Source organism: Parasteatoda tepidariorum, chromosome 1 (genome assembly GCF_982258835.1).
Source record: "Parasteatoda tepidariorum strain Cologne lab strain chromosome 1, Ptep-v5.0, whole genome shotgun sequence".
NCBI classification, from domain to species: Eukaryota; Metazoa; Arthropoda; class Arachnida; order Araneae; family Theridiidae; genus Parasteatoda; species Parasteatoda tepidariorum.
The window spans coordinates 56,898,977-56,917,680 of NC_141755.1; the positions used below are offsets into that span (position 1 = coordinate 56,898,977).

An 18,704-nucleotide genomic window follows, 5' to 3' on the forward strand; every position below is an offset into this window, starting at 1 on the left:
TTCTAAATGAAATAATCAAGTATGAAAGAGAAAATTTTTTCAAATTATTACCTTCTAAATGTTTCTTTAACACACCTTTCATCAGGAAGTTAGGGGAAAATCGTGGATTGAGCTACGTTATCAGATTTAAGCAATTTTCACTTTTGAAATAAACCTTTTGTTAAGGGAATCATTATTTATGATTCTTTTATAGCTCCTGAAAGGTAATTTTGTATTTATTGTTTATTGTTTACTTCGTTTTCAGTAGTTTAAAAGAAACCCGGCATTGTATTAAGCTGTGAACTAGAGTCCTTCTACTTAAAAATATATCTCAAACAAAATCTGAGTAAATTAAGTCATTCAGTTTAATAATGCATGAATTACATTCACAACTGTTTTTTAATGCGTTACATAACAAAGCTTTATTTCTGTGATGTTTGACTTGGTAAAAAAAAAATCTTGTTTAAAGGCATAAAAATGTTTTGTAAACCTATGTTCAATCTTTTTACTCTCTTAAAATAATAATAACTAGCTAATATTTAAAATAATAACTAGTTAACTAGTCAATAACTAGTTAAAACAATCTTTCTAATTTTGAGCTGTTGTTGTTTCTAATGCCATTTGCCAATACCAGCAAGTCTGCTTGGTGGAACCAAGCAAATTTAAGACAGAGGGTCCGTTTCCTGTTTTTCGATGGTGCCATCTATGGCCAAAATACGACTTCAATCACACACGTCACTGCCTGTTAAAAGCGTGGACCCATTCATACATTCATCCATAATTCTGACTTCAAACGGAGAACGATCAATCTCCAATTCAACATCCCACAGAGATATGATTTGTTGTGAGAACATGGAGGACTTTGTAACCTGGCAAATTTAGCGTGCATTAGTCACCATTTACTACAAGGGAAGTCCTCGGCCGGTGGGATCGAACTCATGACCTCTCTGACATTGGCCCAACACCTTACCAAACAAGTTATCTCGGCCAATTAATTTTGAGTTAGCACACTCAAGTGAAATAGTCAACAGAAATAACTCAAGTTTTAGTACATCATTCGAATCAAACTTAGATTCATTACTATCATTTTAGATTGACTATCAGCATTATTATAGTGACACTATTTATTCATATTCGACTCCATTCAGTTTAAAAATCAGCATTATTTGAGTTGGTTTTTCATTTGAATCAGATTTGAGTTGATTTTTCTCCATTTTGTATTCAATATTCAATAGAGCACGAGTTATTCAAAATAAATCAAATTTGAATTAAATTACATCATTTTAGTTGAACAGTTAGAATGAGGGCTGAAATATTGTTAGTGAACCATCACATTTCTACTTTGTTTTTGGAAAGTTTAAAATATCCATGACTGCCGAGACTTATTCGTTTTTAAACACATATATATTTACATGTAACAAACACTTTAAAATAAAAATATATACATTATATTATTATGCAGAGTTATAAAATTTAAGCATTCTTACATTTGGCCATTGTGGACCAGGAAATTCATGGAGGTTAAGGCAACACAATTTTGAGACTAACATCGTAATGTGATTGGAATTGTGCACCGACAGCTTTTGCTTCCCAGAAAAGCTGATCTCCACAATGAAAACTTCTTTTATTTTATTTTCAAAGAAGGCAGAGATTTGTTTTTTTAATTTTGAGCATTTTGGTATTAAAAAATAGAAAAACCCTTTTAACTTAAAGCAGTTTTAGGGGCATTTTTCAATACACGTTGTACTGCAATACTTTACAAATTATAGGCAAAAATGTTTTGTATGGTTATAAATTGAATGAAAAAAAAATTTTTTTTTCGTTAGAAATTATCTAGCGACCAGTAACACCTTAATAATTCTCATCACTTTAAATCTATAGTAGCTGAAAGTAACACGTACTATTTTTATTTGTTTTAATCATTAAACATACATTAAATTAATATGCTTTCAAATAGATTATATGAAAAATGCACAGTCTCAATTATATGAAAAGAGAAATATGTACAAAAATATTATATGACAAAATTGCTAAAAACGAAATACTGATACATCTTTGGAAAATAAATATGAATTTTCGTAAGAATTTAATGTGTCAACTACACATAATCCCAATTGGTACCCACATAGTGACTCCATACTCATTTTTGGTTAATTTCTTGAAATCTCTCTTACTGTGTTCGTTGTCAAATTGGATGGTATGAAAAAAGTGCTAAAAGCAAAATATTGATATTTCTGTGGAACCTAAACACTATTTGTTGCATAATTTTAATTAATTTAACATGTTAATTAAGCTCCGACCCGCTCACTGCCCACATCTCGTATCCATACTTATCTTTGGTTACTTGTTTAAACGCACCTTTCATCGCGTTTTCAACAAGATTATAATATCGAAAAGTTAAAATCAAAATATTGTAGTTACTTTATAGTTTAAATGCTTACTTTGAATAATTTTATTTATTATGTATAATCCGCTAACTGACAGAATGTTACTCACAGTTTTTCAGAACACTGTTAATACTTAGCTAATGTATTACATGCATCTTAAAATTTCCTTATTTTGAAAATATTGGTTTTTAAAAGTCTATGCCTAACTATAGATGGCTATTGTAGTTACTTTTTTTAATCATTGGTTATTGAAACAGAATAAAATACATTTTTTTTCGATATTTATAGAGGGAAAAAAAAGTTAAAAGTCAAAGTTTTGAAAGGAAAATCGTAAGATTAAATCGAATTATATTTTTGATAGTTTTATGCACGTTGTTTGTGACCATATAATGGCTATTTTTAATGTGTCTCACATGAACTGTTAACAATAGATAGAGCCATTAATAAAAAATAAATGTTAAAATAAATAGCTTTCGAGAGGTTTTAAATTTCATAATACAGTCTCTAAAGTATATTTATAGCTTCCGTTGTTCACTCATAGCAAATAAACTGAGCATTCGCAATACATATTTCTTTTATTTTTTTTTTATTTATTACTGTACTTCGTGGCTTTTTCTCAACATATTTCAAGTTGTTTCAGATGGTTTCATTAGAGATTCTCATCCTACAAGAGATTTCTTATACTATAAATTTCTTCATTTTAGCGGTAATATTTCTTTTTCAGAATACGTTTGGAGAGAAGTGTAATAGATAGTTGCTATAAATATCTGAAAAATATCCCTGTTCCTTCAATTTATTTCCATACTTTATCAGCAAGATTGAAACAATTTATGCCTGTGTTGTCCGTTTTTTAATGGCAAACAGTGATAGAATTCTAGAATATGTGTCTGTTTTGGTAATCAGGATTTGTTACCAAAGCATGTTATTATATCCGTGGTACGGGCTATTATTTATTTTATTATTTATTTATTTTAATCAGCAATGTTGAAAGAGCTTATGTTTGCTGTTCGTCTTCTAATGGAAAATTGCAAAATAATTCTACAGTAACAGTTTTGGTAATCAGATAAATAACCACGAATAGAAAAAGTAATAATTCAGAAAAAGCATTATTTTCGTATCATTAGGGAGCAGAATTGGATTAAATTTGTAATGGTACACATAAATCAAAATTCAAATATTTTAAATTTATATCAATATAATCTCGTAAGCAATCTTTTAAATGATTCAGATAGTATATCATTCATATCGAAAATAGTTACTGTCATAATTGAAATATTTTTTTATTATTTTATTTTTATACAAAAAAAGCATACGCAAAAAAATACGAAATGCGAAACACGCATACGAAATTTTAAATTTTATAAATTCCAGAATAAAGTTTAAGAAAACGACTAGAGTATTCTTTGAAGTTTAAATTTTTCAAATTAATTTTATAATTTTACTCTGTAGCAAGGAAAATTTTGCAATGAAATAAAACGTGACAGTAATAATCTCATGTCTTGACTCTAATTCCGTAAAGTAGAACAATTAAACAAAACTCAAAACACCTACAAATTGCAAAGCTGTCAATGAAAGTGAAAGATAAAATGGAAATTCCATTTTCAAAAGAAATCTATGCTGGTTTCATAAAACTGACCACAAGCATAAGGGTCAATTCAGTGTGAGAAAGAAAAAAAGAACAAGTTGAAGTTATTTTCCCATTTTTCATAAAACAAAAAGCCTAAAAAGATTTGGAGATTACGATCTTCTGTCGATAGCCTTGAATCAGGAAGACTCATCATACTTTCTAAATTCCATAGTCTTCATGAAAAAGAAAAAAGATGTTTTATTTTCTTTTTACAAATATCCCGCTTCGTGCAGACAAGGAAGACCGTCTGACACAGATGTTAGTGGGCGCACCGAATCCGTGTTTTTATTGGTCGAGTAACCCGTTTCGTCAGGTGACCCCCGGAATAAATTCTAGTATAAAATGATGGACAATAATGAATGCCTCATCTCAGCATCTTCATCTCTCTTGCTCCTCAGCTTCTTCAGACAGGTAAGAGGATTCGCATGCTTCTCCATAACTCCTTGGATAGTTAGAAACTTGCTTAGATCTCGATTTCGGTTTAAAAACGGTATTAGAATGAGTGTTATATGAAGTTTCCGAATTTACTGTCTTTTTTGCATTCAATGGATACTTTATCAAAGAGAAGAATGTTAAGGTTCACGAATGAAGGCTCTATCATATTTTTGTAATTGTTGTGAGTTAGTAACAGTTCTTCATGGCTGTTAGGTTATGTTTCGTCTATCTATATCCAGCGTTCTCTAATCTAATCATTAAAATAGCGCAAGATATCAATATGAAAAGTTGATAGTTTTGCGAAAATCAAAAGCGCTTGTAAATGAATATTTTAATATTTAAAAAGTTACTCCATCGTTGCATTTTTTGGACTAAATATTCAAAATTTATGGAAAAATATTCAAAAATTAAGAATTATTCTTTGATGTTCATATTTTTTTTATCTAAGCGGAAAAATCTCCCCTAATTAACTGCTTTTTTTAATTAAAGATAATAAGATTTTAATTGTATTGTTGTAAACTTCAGACAATTTTTTCAAACAGCAATTAAAACTTTGTTTTCAGTTTAAAGAATTCAAATTGAAAATTTTTTTTTGCTTGGCAAAAATGCTTTGAGTATCAGCCTTAATAATGGTTATGACTTCCTGAAAGGTAGGTCGTTTTGTAATTTAGGATTCTCCGTGATCTTTGTTAGATGCGATTAAAACTACGTCTTTTGTAACTTTCACGATTTCCTTTTTAACTTTTTGATATTTGAAAAATAGCAGTAACATTAAGTATGAGGAACCATCAATGATTTTAGAAATATTGATTCAACGTTAAAATTTATCATCGGTACCTAGAATCACAATAAAGTGTAAATTTGTTTCACCCTTAGCAAGGTATAAAATTAAACCATGTTTTGATTTAAGTTAAACCATAGTATCGTATAAACAGTTTAAAGAAGTCGAATAATATGACTCCACTTTGTAGCATATTAAAGTTGTAGCGTATTCGGACTATATTACGGTTTAAAATGTTTCGAACTTAATATCAGGGATGCATAAGACGGAATATATTTTTGAGATGCACGCCACAACGCAGTAAAATTAAGATTTAAAAAAAAAAATACCTGCATTTTATTGATAAAACCCTTTACATTTTTACCGCATATTATCATTAAAACGGTGTTTAATTTAAGGCTCACAGTATTATGTGTTTTTAAATTTAATAATATTTTGAAAGACTTAAATTCTTATAAGTGTGTAGTGATTATGTTAACGAGCAGTTTGTAACTATATAGTAAAAGGTAATCCATGCTATTTTAATGTATATTATTCTGTCCCTAGTATAATCAGTAATGTTTCGAATCACTCTAGTTTCTTATTTTGAGTTAATACTCTTTGGAAAATTTATTTAGACCACTACTTGATGAAATTACTTATTTCATAAATTTATTTAATAAATATTTATATCAGGAAATGGGAAGCAATATTTTGAAAATTTAAAGTTTTGTATTATGTTGTTTAAGGAAAAAATTAATCGATTGCTAAAACTGTCAGAGAATTGTGAAAATAGTTTAAATTAATTTTGTGCAAACTATTTTCAAAAAATTATTGAAATAAAATGTTTTCACACAAAATCTTTTTCATTTTCTAACGATTTATTTTTGTTTATAAAAGTCGTTATGATTACAGTCATCATTTTACTACATTTTTTTCACGCTTTTCTCGCGAATAGGATAGTAGTAATCTTCAAATCTTAACTCCATATACCAATATTTGTTAAAATACTTAGAAGTATTATTGTCATTATCACCTTTATTCATTCGTACTTTATACCTGGGTGGCATATTTAACACATCATTTTTAATGTTTCCGGAAATATATTTTTAATATTCAAAGGGTTCTTAAGTTTGGCTTAAGACTTTAAACTAAAAATGACTACCTTTAGCCAACTTCAAATTAACGTTTATTTATTTTGCTTAAAATGAACTTTTAATTCAACTTTTTAAAAAAAATCATAATTCTGCACCATAGCCATCTTATACAGCCAGGTCAAAATTTTCGTAATCAGATGATGCGCATTCAACCTTATTGAATCCGTATGATCCAATTTTTTTCTTTGATAAATACCACACTTTCAGTAATTTTTCCTCCCTCTCCATGTGCATGAAAAAATTGCCTTTTCATTTTTATATACTCCGCAAAATGAGACACGTAACATCTTTTTGTATTACGTAAATTTTTTTAACTTTCAAAATATGTTTATTTATAAAATTATATGATTTTTTTTTATAAATGACAAGGAAGCAGTTTTTAAAGCTTCTCACTTTAGCTATATACTTATTCCCTGTACGATTCTCTCTTTTTACTTCATTCTAATTGATTAGACAGCTCTTATTCTTTCTTTTAAGATTTGTTCACTATAAAATCATTCACGGAGTAAAATATTCTAGTCAAATTATCCTACTATATAGTAATGAAATTCCAGATAAAATTACAGTAAAAAGTACCGGCACTCAGGTTGCCGGTACTTTTTACCGCAAAATCCATTTTTACCGGAACACGTTACAGAACAAAAAATCTGGTGTACCGTAATTTTTCCAGTAATAATTATCGCAAAATTACTGAATTACTCTAATTAAATATATATTATTGTAAAAATGATGGTATAATATTTTACGGTAAAAATGGATTTTATGGTAAAAATTTCTTACTGCATTGTTAGAAACGTACTAAGCTGCTATTATAGGAATCAAAATGAATCTTTTATCTTGGAAAGTACTTTTTAAACTATAAGTATAGTTACAAAGATATGATACTTACAAAGATATGATGCTTACAAAGATACGATGCGGAAAAAAAATGTTGGATAGTGATACTAGTCTAGCCAGATTTTAGATTGCCTTTATTAAAATGTCTTCTTTACTAAGTATTTGTAAATGATTAATGGTCTTTACTAAGTGTTTGTTAGGGTTATCATGTATTGTTTAATAACAAATTTAGTTGCCATTTCAGAAAAATCTTAAACATAATAACAGAAGTTTTATTATATTAACAATAAAATTTACAAGTTATTGCAAATTAATTATAAAATTACAAAGAGTAGAGAAAGAAATCTTTGTAAAATAAATAAATTGATAAGTTCGTTGCTGATTTTTAATTCTTGTAATATGTTCAAAAGAGCACCATTAAGTTCTGATATCAAGGTTTGAATGCGGATAAAAATACTAATTAATGTTAAGAATGTTCAGTATGTTATGAACGTTCAGATAGCAAAAAAGGATAAGGACAACACAGACATCTAATATTGAACAAATTACAGTAATTAGTATTTGAATAGAATTTTTTTGTTCAGTATTAATAATCAAATGTATCAAATACTATTATATATTAAATGTATGACACACTGTAAAAGATTCCTAAAATATTATGTCAAAAAGTGCCGGCACTCAGAGTGCCAGTATTTTTACCGTAAAATCCATTTTTATCAGAAACTTTATACAGTAATTATTTCAATAATATTTACTAAATTACAGGGATTCTGTAAAGATTACTGTAAATATTATTGTAATAATTACGGTTTATCAGATTTCCTTGTTCCGCAAAATTTTATTATAAAAATAGATTTTACTGTAAAAAAAAAACTTTGTTTTACTGTGCAGCAATACTTTTTCTAACATTTGAAACGTTCTTCTATTGTTCTTTAATGCTTAGAAAAACGTAAACAAAAGGTTGAAAAAGCATGTATTTGTGGGTATCATACGAATTGATAAATAGATAATAGCGAGTATACGATTTTAAGAAACTTATATTTGCACAATTCGAATGTTTAATTTTTCACGCCACCTAAAAACACGGTGTAGTTGAGAATTTAAACATACGATTACTAAAATAATATATATTTCAGCATAAATACTTACCTAGTTAAGTACATAGTTTATTTAATTGCACTAATATTTGTAAATATGAATAAATTATACAGTGATGATTCGATGATTTTATTATCTGTAGCATTAAATTTTCATTTTTATTTCAGGAAATAATTTTCTAATCACAAAATGAAGGCATCAATTGCTTTGGGTAACTATTTTATTCTTAAAAATTAAGTCAATATACATGAATTACCTTAAATGTACTAGATGTGTAATAAAAATTTAATTTTTTTATATTTTGGTGCAGTATAATGCAGTGTTAATTGTTTGCTCTGCTCATTTATATTGAATGTGCACATTTAGCAAAAATTCAAATGATAATATAACGGAATATTTTGGTCAACTTTAACTATTTCGAAGTGATTATAAATTTTTATTATTTAATATTTCATTGAAATATCATTGAACTGTAATAAATGCATTTAATATTTAATTTAGAAACAAGATGATGTGTAAAATTTACTTCTTTTTTTATTATTGTGTTATCAGCTATTTAGGTAATGAGATCAGCTATTTATGTAATATTTATTATATATATTATTTATTAATTTTATAAATAATATTTAATTGCGTAATATTTATAATTTATTAAATAAATAAAAAAATTGATAAAATAAATTTCGGTCACATTTTAATTATAAACTGCGTCTGACAGAATCCATTAAGAAGTAGTCAGAAAATTTCAAACATATAGATAATAACAAGTCAGTATTATTAACTATTTATTTAATATTAATAAGTACAGAAATTTATCGACATGTATATTAAAACTAATTGAAACAAATCATAAAACTCAGATTTTATCACATTCTTTGTGAATATATTTGTAAAATTTCATTTCTTTTTTTTTTCAACTTAATTTTTATAGAATTAAAAATTTTAGAATATAAAATTTACAAAACTTTGGAAACGTTTACATTTCGGTATTTAATTTCATTGTCAAATGTTTATATTAAAATGCTGCTTTTTTTTCCTTTCCTTTTCGCCGCAGTGTGTTAAGCATTGACATTTTTTTTTTCATTATCTACTTTTGAAACAATATATAATTCATGATTTTCTTTTTCTTTCACAAAATTTAATGTTTAATCTAAGGTTGATTTCTTAACTTTTTTACTGAGACTTTTCCTCTTATTTTTAGTTTTAGTGCTCGTCTCTGTCGTTCTTGCTGCCTCAAGAGTAAGCATAAATTTTTTTATTTATTTTATTTGTTAAATTTCCGAATAACTAGAAGCCTGTTTCAGAAAAATTTGGGTCCTTCATTATATATTTAAGAAAAGGCCGCTCACAAAATATTTTATCCAAAAAATTGAAAAATTTATAACAATTTTCGTTTTAAAAACAGATTTCTCACAAAATTCTTTTTTCAGAGAATGTTAGATTTACAACACAACCACAGTGTAGATTTTTCTCAACTGTATAAGAACAGAACCTTATTTTCATATAGTCACTAATTGGCATATATACAAAGAACAAAACAGATTCAACTAAAAAATAATAATATTAAATTTCACGGCAATAAAAGTCATTGATTAATAAAATGGCAACTCGAAACATAAAGAAATTTCTGCTTAAAAAAAACTTTTATTTTAAGTAAAGTAATCTCAAGATCTGAACAGTGTTTAAGGCACTGAACTGTCTTTGTGTAGAACTGGAAATCTCCGTTGGTGACTTAAAACTTACCCAATTTACCTCACGGAGGAAGAAAAAAAAATCTGGTAAAATTACGGTTCTGTATGGTAATGACATTTCTAGTTTAAATAAAACATAACTCTTTTTAATAAAACCAAAATGTAAGATACTTAAGCTGTTCATTTAATAATTTTTTCCGTTCATATGGTAACGGTTCACCGAAAATTCTGGTTTCAAAAATTATAGTTCTCATTAGCACACATTCGGTAGAAATTACAGAACTGAAAAATAAATTTAACAGAATAAGTGGTTCTTATGCTCAGGGGATAGAGCGTTTGCCTCCGTATGAGGTGACCCAGCATTGGCTGGTTGATACGAATTCTGCTTCCAGCTCACCGACTACAGTGCTGACATATTGTAGACGGTTGAGGTTTCACGAATCCCTCGAACCCCCTTGCATCGGGCTAATCGTGGGAGGTTTTCGCGGTTTTCCACTCCTTTTAACGCAAATGCGTATTAGTTCCATTAAATAGTCCTCCATGAAGTAGTAGTCAGAGTCCCAATGTTTGAGCCAGGAGTTCCTTTGTCTTCTGGGTTGAGTTCAAAATTGAAAGGCAACGGAGTTGAACATTGATAGTCGTAAATTCAGAATTGGGTAGATTGTTTATCGCCGGTTAGAAAATAAAACATAAAACTATATAAAGGAACTTATTTCTGTTTTAGTTCCAAAGCCTTTAGCGACTTGTTAGGAGATTCGTTCTTCAAAATACGAAGCATTTTGTTTTTAGCTTGTTACGAGATTCATTCTTCAAAATACGAAGTACTTTGTTTTTAACTTGTTGGGAGATTCATGCTTCAGAATACGAACTATTTTACGTGCAAAAAAATTTTAACTGAACACATTTTAAGTTATTTTTATGGAAAATTTTGTATTGCTTCTTGATTAACTAACGGGTGTGAAATATTGTCATGTGAATTCATTTGTAAAATAAGTTCATTCATTTCCTGTTGGTTAACGGCTATTATAATTGTTGGTTAACAGGCTATATCTGTTATCAAGTATCAGTTTATATTTATAGAAACAATAAACTCAGAATTGGGTCGACTGTTTATCTCTGATTATAAGATAATATAATGAATAAATAAATAAATTTTAATTATTTCGCATTGATGTTCTCTCTTACGTTGTAACTTAATCCCCGAAACAAGCTTATTCTAACCTTATTTATTTTTAGTCAAAACGTGCAGCATATGATCTTCCCGACGGAGCAGAGTTGCTGATTGGATCAGTAAGGACATCATTTCTCTGCAGCACTGATGGTTATTACGCAGATGTTGACAACAACTGCCAAATCTTCCACGTTTGTCATACCACCGTTGACCCAGATGGCCAAGCTCAAATGCAACAATGGTCTTTCTTGTGCGGAAACCAAACTGTTTTCGACCAATTCTCTTTCAGTTGCACATTTCCTGAAGACGCTGTACCTTGTGGCAGTTCTGGCGATTTCTTCTATTTGAACGCCAATCTTGGTGCTGGTCCTAACGTTTTCTTTCACAATGAACAAGATGTTGCAAGAGCATCTGCTGTCACTCCAGGTCGAGCTGCACAAGCAATTTACAGACCACAGATCTCTCAGCCACGACCTCAACCACCAAGGCCATTTAGAGGTTAAATAACTGGATGCGGACTCACGATTCTGATAATGGTAAGTGTGCGTTATAAGGCTGATTCCTAATCGCCTAATTATACACGATAATTTACAAAAAAGTACTATTCACAAGTTTTACAAAAAAAGTATAATTTACAAAAGTATTATTTACTATTATTACAGATTTTTTACTGGTTCATAAAAAATTAAAAAAAACTTCTCAGTACCTATAAACAATTTTTCTAAATCACCCAAAAACATTACTGATGCACCTTATATTGTTTAAATAATATATAATAGTTTAAAGTGTGAAACATAACACAGAAAATAATGCAATGCAGATCAGGCATCGTTCAGAAGTTTTCAATATTAAACAATTAATAATAAAATAAGAAAGATCTAGACACTTTTTTTAAATGAAAAGAAAGCAAAAAATATTATTATGAAATAATATTTAAGTTATACATAAATTTCAAAACTATGTGTTGCATATTTCACACGACAAGGCGACATAGAAAAACTGCAACTTCTGATTTACTACAACAGACTAAACGAATGTCTAGGAAATTTTCAGCATTACTTTTCAGTTTTTCTATTTAAATTTCTCCGCTTATATAAAGGTTGCCGAAATGGATAGTTAATGTGTGTGATATAGCTTCAAAAATACAACAACGACAGCAGCGCTGTCGTTCAGGATTACAAAGGAACTAAAATTAAAGAATCTTAAAGTTCAAGTAAAAGAAAAAGGCTGCGTATAACTGATTAAAAAGTTCTCGGGATAGCACGTAAAGCGAATGTAAAGTCATGCTAAATATGGATGTGTCCAGAACTGAGCTAGCTGTAGTACAGTTTTTAAGGTTAGAATATGATTGCACTGTTCTTATGATTGCACTGTACTCGCCCTACTTTTCTTTATAACCCTGAATGCAAAATATTGTATTTAAACCGCTACCAAATGTCTCCACTCTTCATTAGGACAACCCTTACGTTTCATATTCCAATCTTGCATTGTTTAAGGTTTGATTATTGGTTGGTATCTTAAATCTAACATCTTTTCTGCAGGCTCTTATAAATCTTTATATTGAGAACAACTCATTCCACAAAGGCATTGACTCACCATAACGGCTGTAAAGAAAAGTGATTTTCCGGCCGGCTTATGCGTGACCCAAGTGGTGGTGGATTTGCTTTTGTACTGATTGGTGATAACTGAAGCTAGTTGTCCCCGCTCTACTGGAGTGGATGGTTCATTGTTGATGTTTGTACATATTTTAGCTTGTAAAATATGCATTTTGTTTTATTATTACTTGTTATAGCAAATCATTTTAATAAATTTTGCATTTGAAAGATACATTTAAGGCTTGGTTCATTAAAATTTTGCATTGTAAAAGCTTAGATCATTAAAAATTTGCATTGGAAAGATAGATCAAACTTAGATCATTACTTAACTTAGATCATTAAAATTTCGCACCTAGAAGAATAAATTGAAGGCTTAGATCATTAAAATTTTACACTGGAAAGATTAAATTTACATCATTAAAAGAAAAAAAGAACTATATCATTAGCCTAGATCATTAAAATAAGTGTTTTCAACACGTTAGAAAAATTAAGTTTAAAAAAATTGCTAACTCCAGTTTCGAACTTATATTAAAGGGACAAAAAAATGTTGTCGGTGCAGCATTGGAAAATATTTTGTATTAAAATGAAAAGTTTGTTTTCAAAACATTTGAATTCTACACAAAATCGTTCCTTTATAACAAAAAAAAAGAAAGAAAAAGAAGGGAGGAATATCTCCACTCTTTTCGTAAGATGAAAATCGCTTTAATTTTTCAGTCTGTTTTTGAAGGGCATCGTCAGAACAGTTAAGAGGGAGCTTCAAGTACTCCGTATCGGGGAACTGAAGTCTAGTTAATTATTTTAAAATATATTAGCCATAACATTCGTTTAAAAAACGAGATCACATGCTGTGCCTGTTTCTTCAAACCAGCATTTCTAGCTGTCTATTCTCTTAATTGAGTGATTTCAGCAATAGCCAAAATAAATAGTTTACCCAAGATACGTTGTTGGGCATTGAGGTTGTTGTCGGGGTATAACGCTAATATGATTCAGTACAGCGGTTGCTAACTTGGAGAGGAGTTGGGACTCCTCATCATCTCTCATCATGAACCGGCTGTTCGAGTTTATTTGAACTGATACTGTCGTTTATCTAAATCATCTTAATTTTAAGTTAATTTAATACTTTCTAATAAATATCGTTGAAAAGTTTATGTATAGGTTTTAAATAAGAAGGTCCATTTAAATAGGTCCAGAAATAGCTATTGCATCGCTATTTAATGAGTTGATCTTACGGAAAAATTGAAGTATTTTTGAGGTATAAATGAGGTATTATTCAAAGATATAAATGAGGTTGTTATTTAAATACGTCGTTAGGTTGAAAAGGGTGCAAATGAATACCTCAAATATACCTTAAATATATCTCCAGAGGTATATATGTATTAACCTGAAGTGTTTCATCTTTGGAGAGGTAGATATTTACTACTTTAAGGTGTTTCGTTTTTAACCTTAGGTTATTACTTATAAACTTAAGTATATTTTTTTACACCTGTGGAAGTATTTATTCTACAACCTGAGGTGTTTTATTTAACACTTCAGGTTATTCTGGATCTAACTTCAGTGTATTTTTTGACAGTTGTGAAGGTAATTTTTTTACTAACGTGAGGTATTTTATGTTCTATCAAAGATTATTATATTTTAACCTCAGTATATATTTTTATGCTTGTAGATGTATTTTTTATCAACTTAGGATGCGTCATTTTACACATCAAGTTATAGATCAACCTCAAGTGTATTTTTCGACCGTTGGATAGGTTGTTTTTTATGAACGTGAGATGTTCGATGTTACTTTAGGTTATTATTTTTCAACCTCAAGTGTAGATTTATATAGTTGTTGAGGTATTTATTTATCTACCTAAGGTGCGCCATTTTACACTTCCGGTTATTATAAATCAACTTAAAGAGTATTTTTTAACACCTAAAAGATTATTTCTTATTAGCATGAGGTTCTATTCTACCTTAGGTTGTTATTTCTTAATCTCAAGTACATATTTTGTATTTTTAGAGATATTAATTTATCAACCTAAGAAGCGACATTTTATACTTCAGGCTTTTATAGCTCAACCTAAAGTTGTTGTTTTTCTCTTTCTGATACTTAATTCACAAAAGTGAGGTGTTATACTGTCCACCTAGTTTAATTATTTTTAACCTCATTATTATTTATTTATATAAAGAATAGTAGAAATCTTAATTTATCAACCTGAAGTTTTTAATATCACACCTTCCGCAGTAATTGCTTTTTTTTTGTTTAGCTATAAAAGAAAGTTTCAAATACATAATTCTCCTGTAATTTTAATAGATTCAATTAAATTATCGTGAAATGGCACTTATCATAAGTTCCACAGCTAAAAAAAATATTTGTTAGAACTCATATTTTTATAAGGTAGATGTCTAAGGTGTTTGAATTTTTAAAGCTATAAAACTGCAAATTTGAATAACTAGTCAGCTGGCATTCAAAATATTTTTTTTAAAACTAAAATTTTATTTTTTTTACAAACTAACAAAATTATTTTAAATAGTGATTCTGCCTCCCTGTTGAAACTTGGAAGTATTGGAAGCTAAAAGTAAAAAATAGGAATTGAAACAAAGTTATATTTACAATTATAGCGGCAGGTTTTAAAATATTAGAATCATATGATCTTCAACGCAATTAATTACACAAAACAGTTTTTTCCATGATTTAAATTAACTAGATGAAATTAACTATCGTTTTCAGATAAATGTTATTCCAACTTCTGCCATTTTTATTCAATATTCATAGCTAAAATGGTTTAAAAGTGTGACACGTACCACAGCCACAAAATAAAATACACTGAAAAAAGTACTGCGATAAACCTTTACAGAAATTCAAACATTTAATTCCAATCTTATTAGGAAATTTTAACACTTTTTATTTCCTATAATTGAACCTACATCTTTCATTATGGTACTTATAAGTTTGATGCCGGGACATCCTGGTCGGTAGGGCGCTGGGCCCATGTCCGAGAGTTCGTGGGTTCGAACCTCGCCGGCCGAAGACTCCCCGTGTAGTAAAGTGACTGATGCACGTTAAATCTGTCGAGTCGCAAAAGTCCTCCATGTTCCCATAACAAATCAATGCATCTGGGGGTACTGGATTGGATATCGATCGTTCTCTGATTCAGGTCAAAATTACGATCTGTGGATGAATGAATGGATGCATGAATGGGTCCGCCCTATAAACGGGTGCGACGTATGGAGTGGCAGAAGTCGAATTCTTGGCCATAGATGGCGCTACTGAAAAACAAGAAACGAGCACTCCGCCTTAAATTTGCTCGGTTTCACCAAGCAGGCTTGCCCGTGTGGCAAGTTGTATTAGAAACAACAACAACATAAGTTTGAAAATTAGATTTTCCTTCCTTTTTCTTACAAATCTTTACATGGACTCAAAAAGATTAGTCTATTGTTTTAAACTTTTTGTCATCTTTCATAAAACTAATAGTTTTTAATCAATTTTTGACGTTGATTCTGAAAAGGACTTTCGTAATTGTCAATCACATCAGAGTTTCGCAAAGAATTTATTTATTTTAATATTTTAATCAATGTAATCAAGAATCAACAATCGTTTAAACACATAAAATTTCAAAGTTAGGTAGCAATTTTTATGCATTTTTTACACCCAATCGAATAAAACTAGCCACTGGCTGGTTGTCTAAAGTTGTGAACAATTTTATGAGAGGAAAATGTCAGTTTTAAGAGAACGATTTGAAATAATGCTTTTAAAAGAGGTTCAGTGAAATATTCCCTATATAACTTATAATACCGAACAGAATAAAATTAATTGTTAGTTGCTACAATCATATGTTTAAATGAGAAAACATATCTCAGCGGGAGAAATTAAAAAAAGAAAAATGCATATAACTTTCAAACAAAAATGCTTCGAATTTCTAGAAACAAAATTAAAAATAAAATAATTAAAGATGACAATATTTATTATGTGCTTTCTTTAAAAAAAAAAAACCATTTTACTCAATTGTAATACGTAACTATATAATACATAAAAAATTTTTGTATAATATGCAAATCTATTACACACATTGCATAATTTATTTAGAATGTAATCTCTTCAAGGCTTATTAAAATATATCAATGAATATATAATAAATACCTATCAATATGTACAATCAACTATTATTTTAAAATAAATAACACGATGTATGATATTTTTGATGATGAGGCAGAGAAAAGTTTTTTACTCAAACGTTTTTTGATATATCAGTACATTAAAAAATTAGAACAAAATGTCCCATTTCATTTAGGATAAATATTTCAATTTCCATCTGCTCTGTTCTATAACTTAGAAAAATATCTAAGGTTGAAAGTAAAGTTCTAGTTATTTAATCACAATTTAATCACATAAGATCAGGCCGCGTCTTTAAAACAAAAATAACAAAATTTAAGTTTGAAAATTGAAGCATATCTGATTAAAAATGATAAAACTAAATCGATAAATGTCAAACACACTCACCGAATTTCGCATAGACTTTCGATTGTCAATATACATAACATTCGGCGGCTCGCACGGAACTTTGTGAAGTGAGATAGTTAATATGAAGTGAACTTTCAACAACCTCCAAATAAGCTTAGGTATAAATAAAATGTGATTTCACACACCTCAATAAATTCCTGACTCTCTTTAGTTGAAGTAAGGTAAATTTTTTTATACCTCATAAATTTATTATAATAAATTTATTATTATTATAAGTGTGAAAAAAACAGCCTGCATACCCTGAAAAACACCTCATCAGCCTGGTTGATATGAAGTGAATTTTAAACAACCTCAAACTGAGCTGAAGTGTATGTAAAACAACCTCGTTTACTACCTTTATGAGGTATAATTTTCATGGTTGTTTTCTTTCAAACTTCAAATATACCTCAATAACACCTCAAAAATACACTAAATTTTCGTAAGGGGGGCCACCATTATGGCGAGCTCAGCGGATTAATCGCTAAACTGCGATAAAACAGGAAAATATGGACTGATAACAATTTTTCCTAATAATTATTTTAAAAAAAAACAACATAAATTTAGGATAATTTAGATAAATAAAAGAACTGATTTAAGTGTGCTGTAACAATAAGTTCATTGGCGCGTGTAATGACATTTCCAGTCATGGGTTGTGATGCAATAACAATTACACGTTTTTTACATTTTATAGAGTTGTAAAGCTAACTATTCGAATAACTGTTTGCTTATTGTGGGAAATATTGAATAGATATTTGCATTGAATGCTATGTTAAAACTGTGATGTTGTTTTTTCATTCAAGTCAAAAAAAAAAAACTTTGTTCAGAATTGCTGCTTGCCGAAATGCGAAAACAGTGCCTTATCAAATGTATTGAAATATTATCCATTAGGATAATATTTCAATGCATTTGATTCCTTCTGATAAAAGACTTCGACAAGAATGGGTCTCAAAAATCCGCCGTGATGATACCAGATGCACATCAATATCGAAGCATATGCGTGTTTGTTCTGTTCATTTCAAGCCATATGTTTACTCACAAAGGAAACAAGAAAAGGAAATTAATCAAGAGAGCAATTCCTTCCATTTTTACTTCTGCACCTCCGCAGAAAAAAAAGGAAACTTCCATGCCCAAATATTATGAATGATGAGGTTATGCCTTGAATAATCTTTTTGGTAGGGTATGTTTCAATCTTAGTTTGCAGATAATAAAAACTTTTCACAAAATCACTTTAAAAGTGCATTAAATATTGAATAATTATTTATTACAAGAAGAATCAAATAATTTTCAAATTATTTAGGATTTATACTTTCTCTTAAATAGTAATAATTTAATTAGTCATTTCGTAATATTTTTCTTCATTTTTTATTATTGATTAAAATATTTTTAAATGTCTGAATTATTTCTTATTAATAGGGAATAGATGAGAATTAATATCATTATTAAAATATAAAATAGTTATAATATAGTTATTTATCTGTTTTGGTGCA

The 18,704-nt window shown here is 28.9% G+C and overlaps 1 protein-coding gene across 1 annotated transcript; it reads left to right on the top strand.

Annotated features, from left to right (window-relative positions):
- The first annotated feature begins 4,274 nt into the window (after nt 1-4,274).
- On the top strand, nt 4,275-12,969 carry LOC107454500 (uncharacterized). The gene is made up of 5 exons (XM_016071714.4): nt 4,275-4,404; nt 8,448-8,491; nt 9,482-9,519; nt 11,208-11,678; nt 12,684-12,969. Exons 2-4 carry the CDS (start codon nt 8,470-8,472, stop codon nt 11,643-11,645), a joined length of 498 nt encoding a protein of 165 aa, XP_015927200.1. The 5' UTR covers nt 4,275-4,404; nt 8,448-8,469; the 3' UTR covers nt 11,646-11,678; nt 12,684-12,969.
- Nucleotides 12,970-18,704: the final 5,735 nt, after the last annotated feature.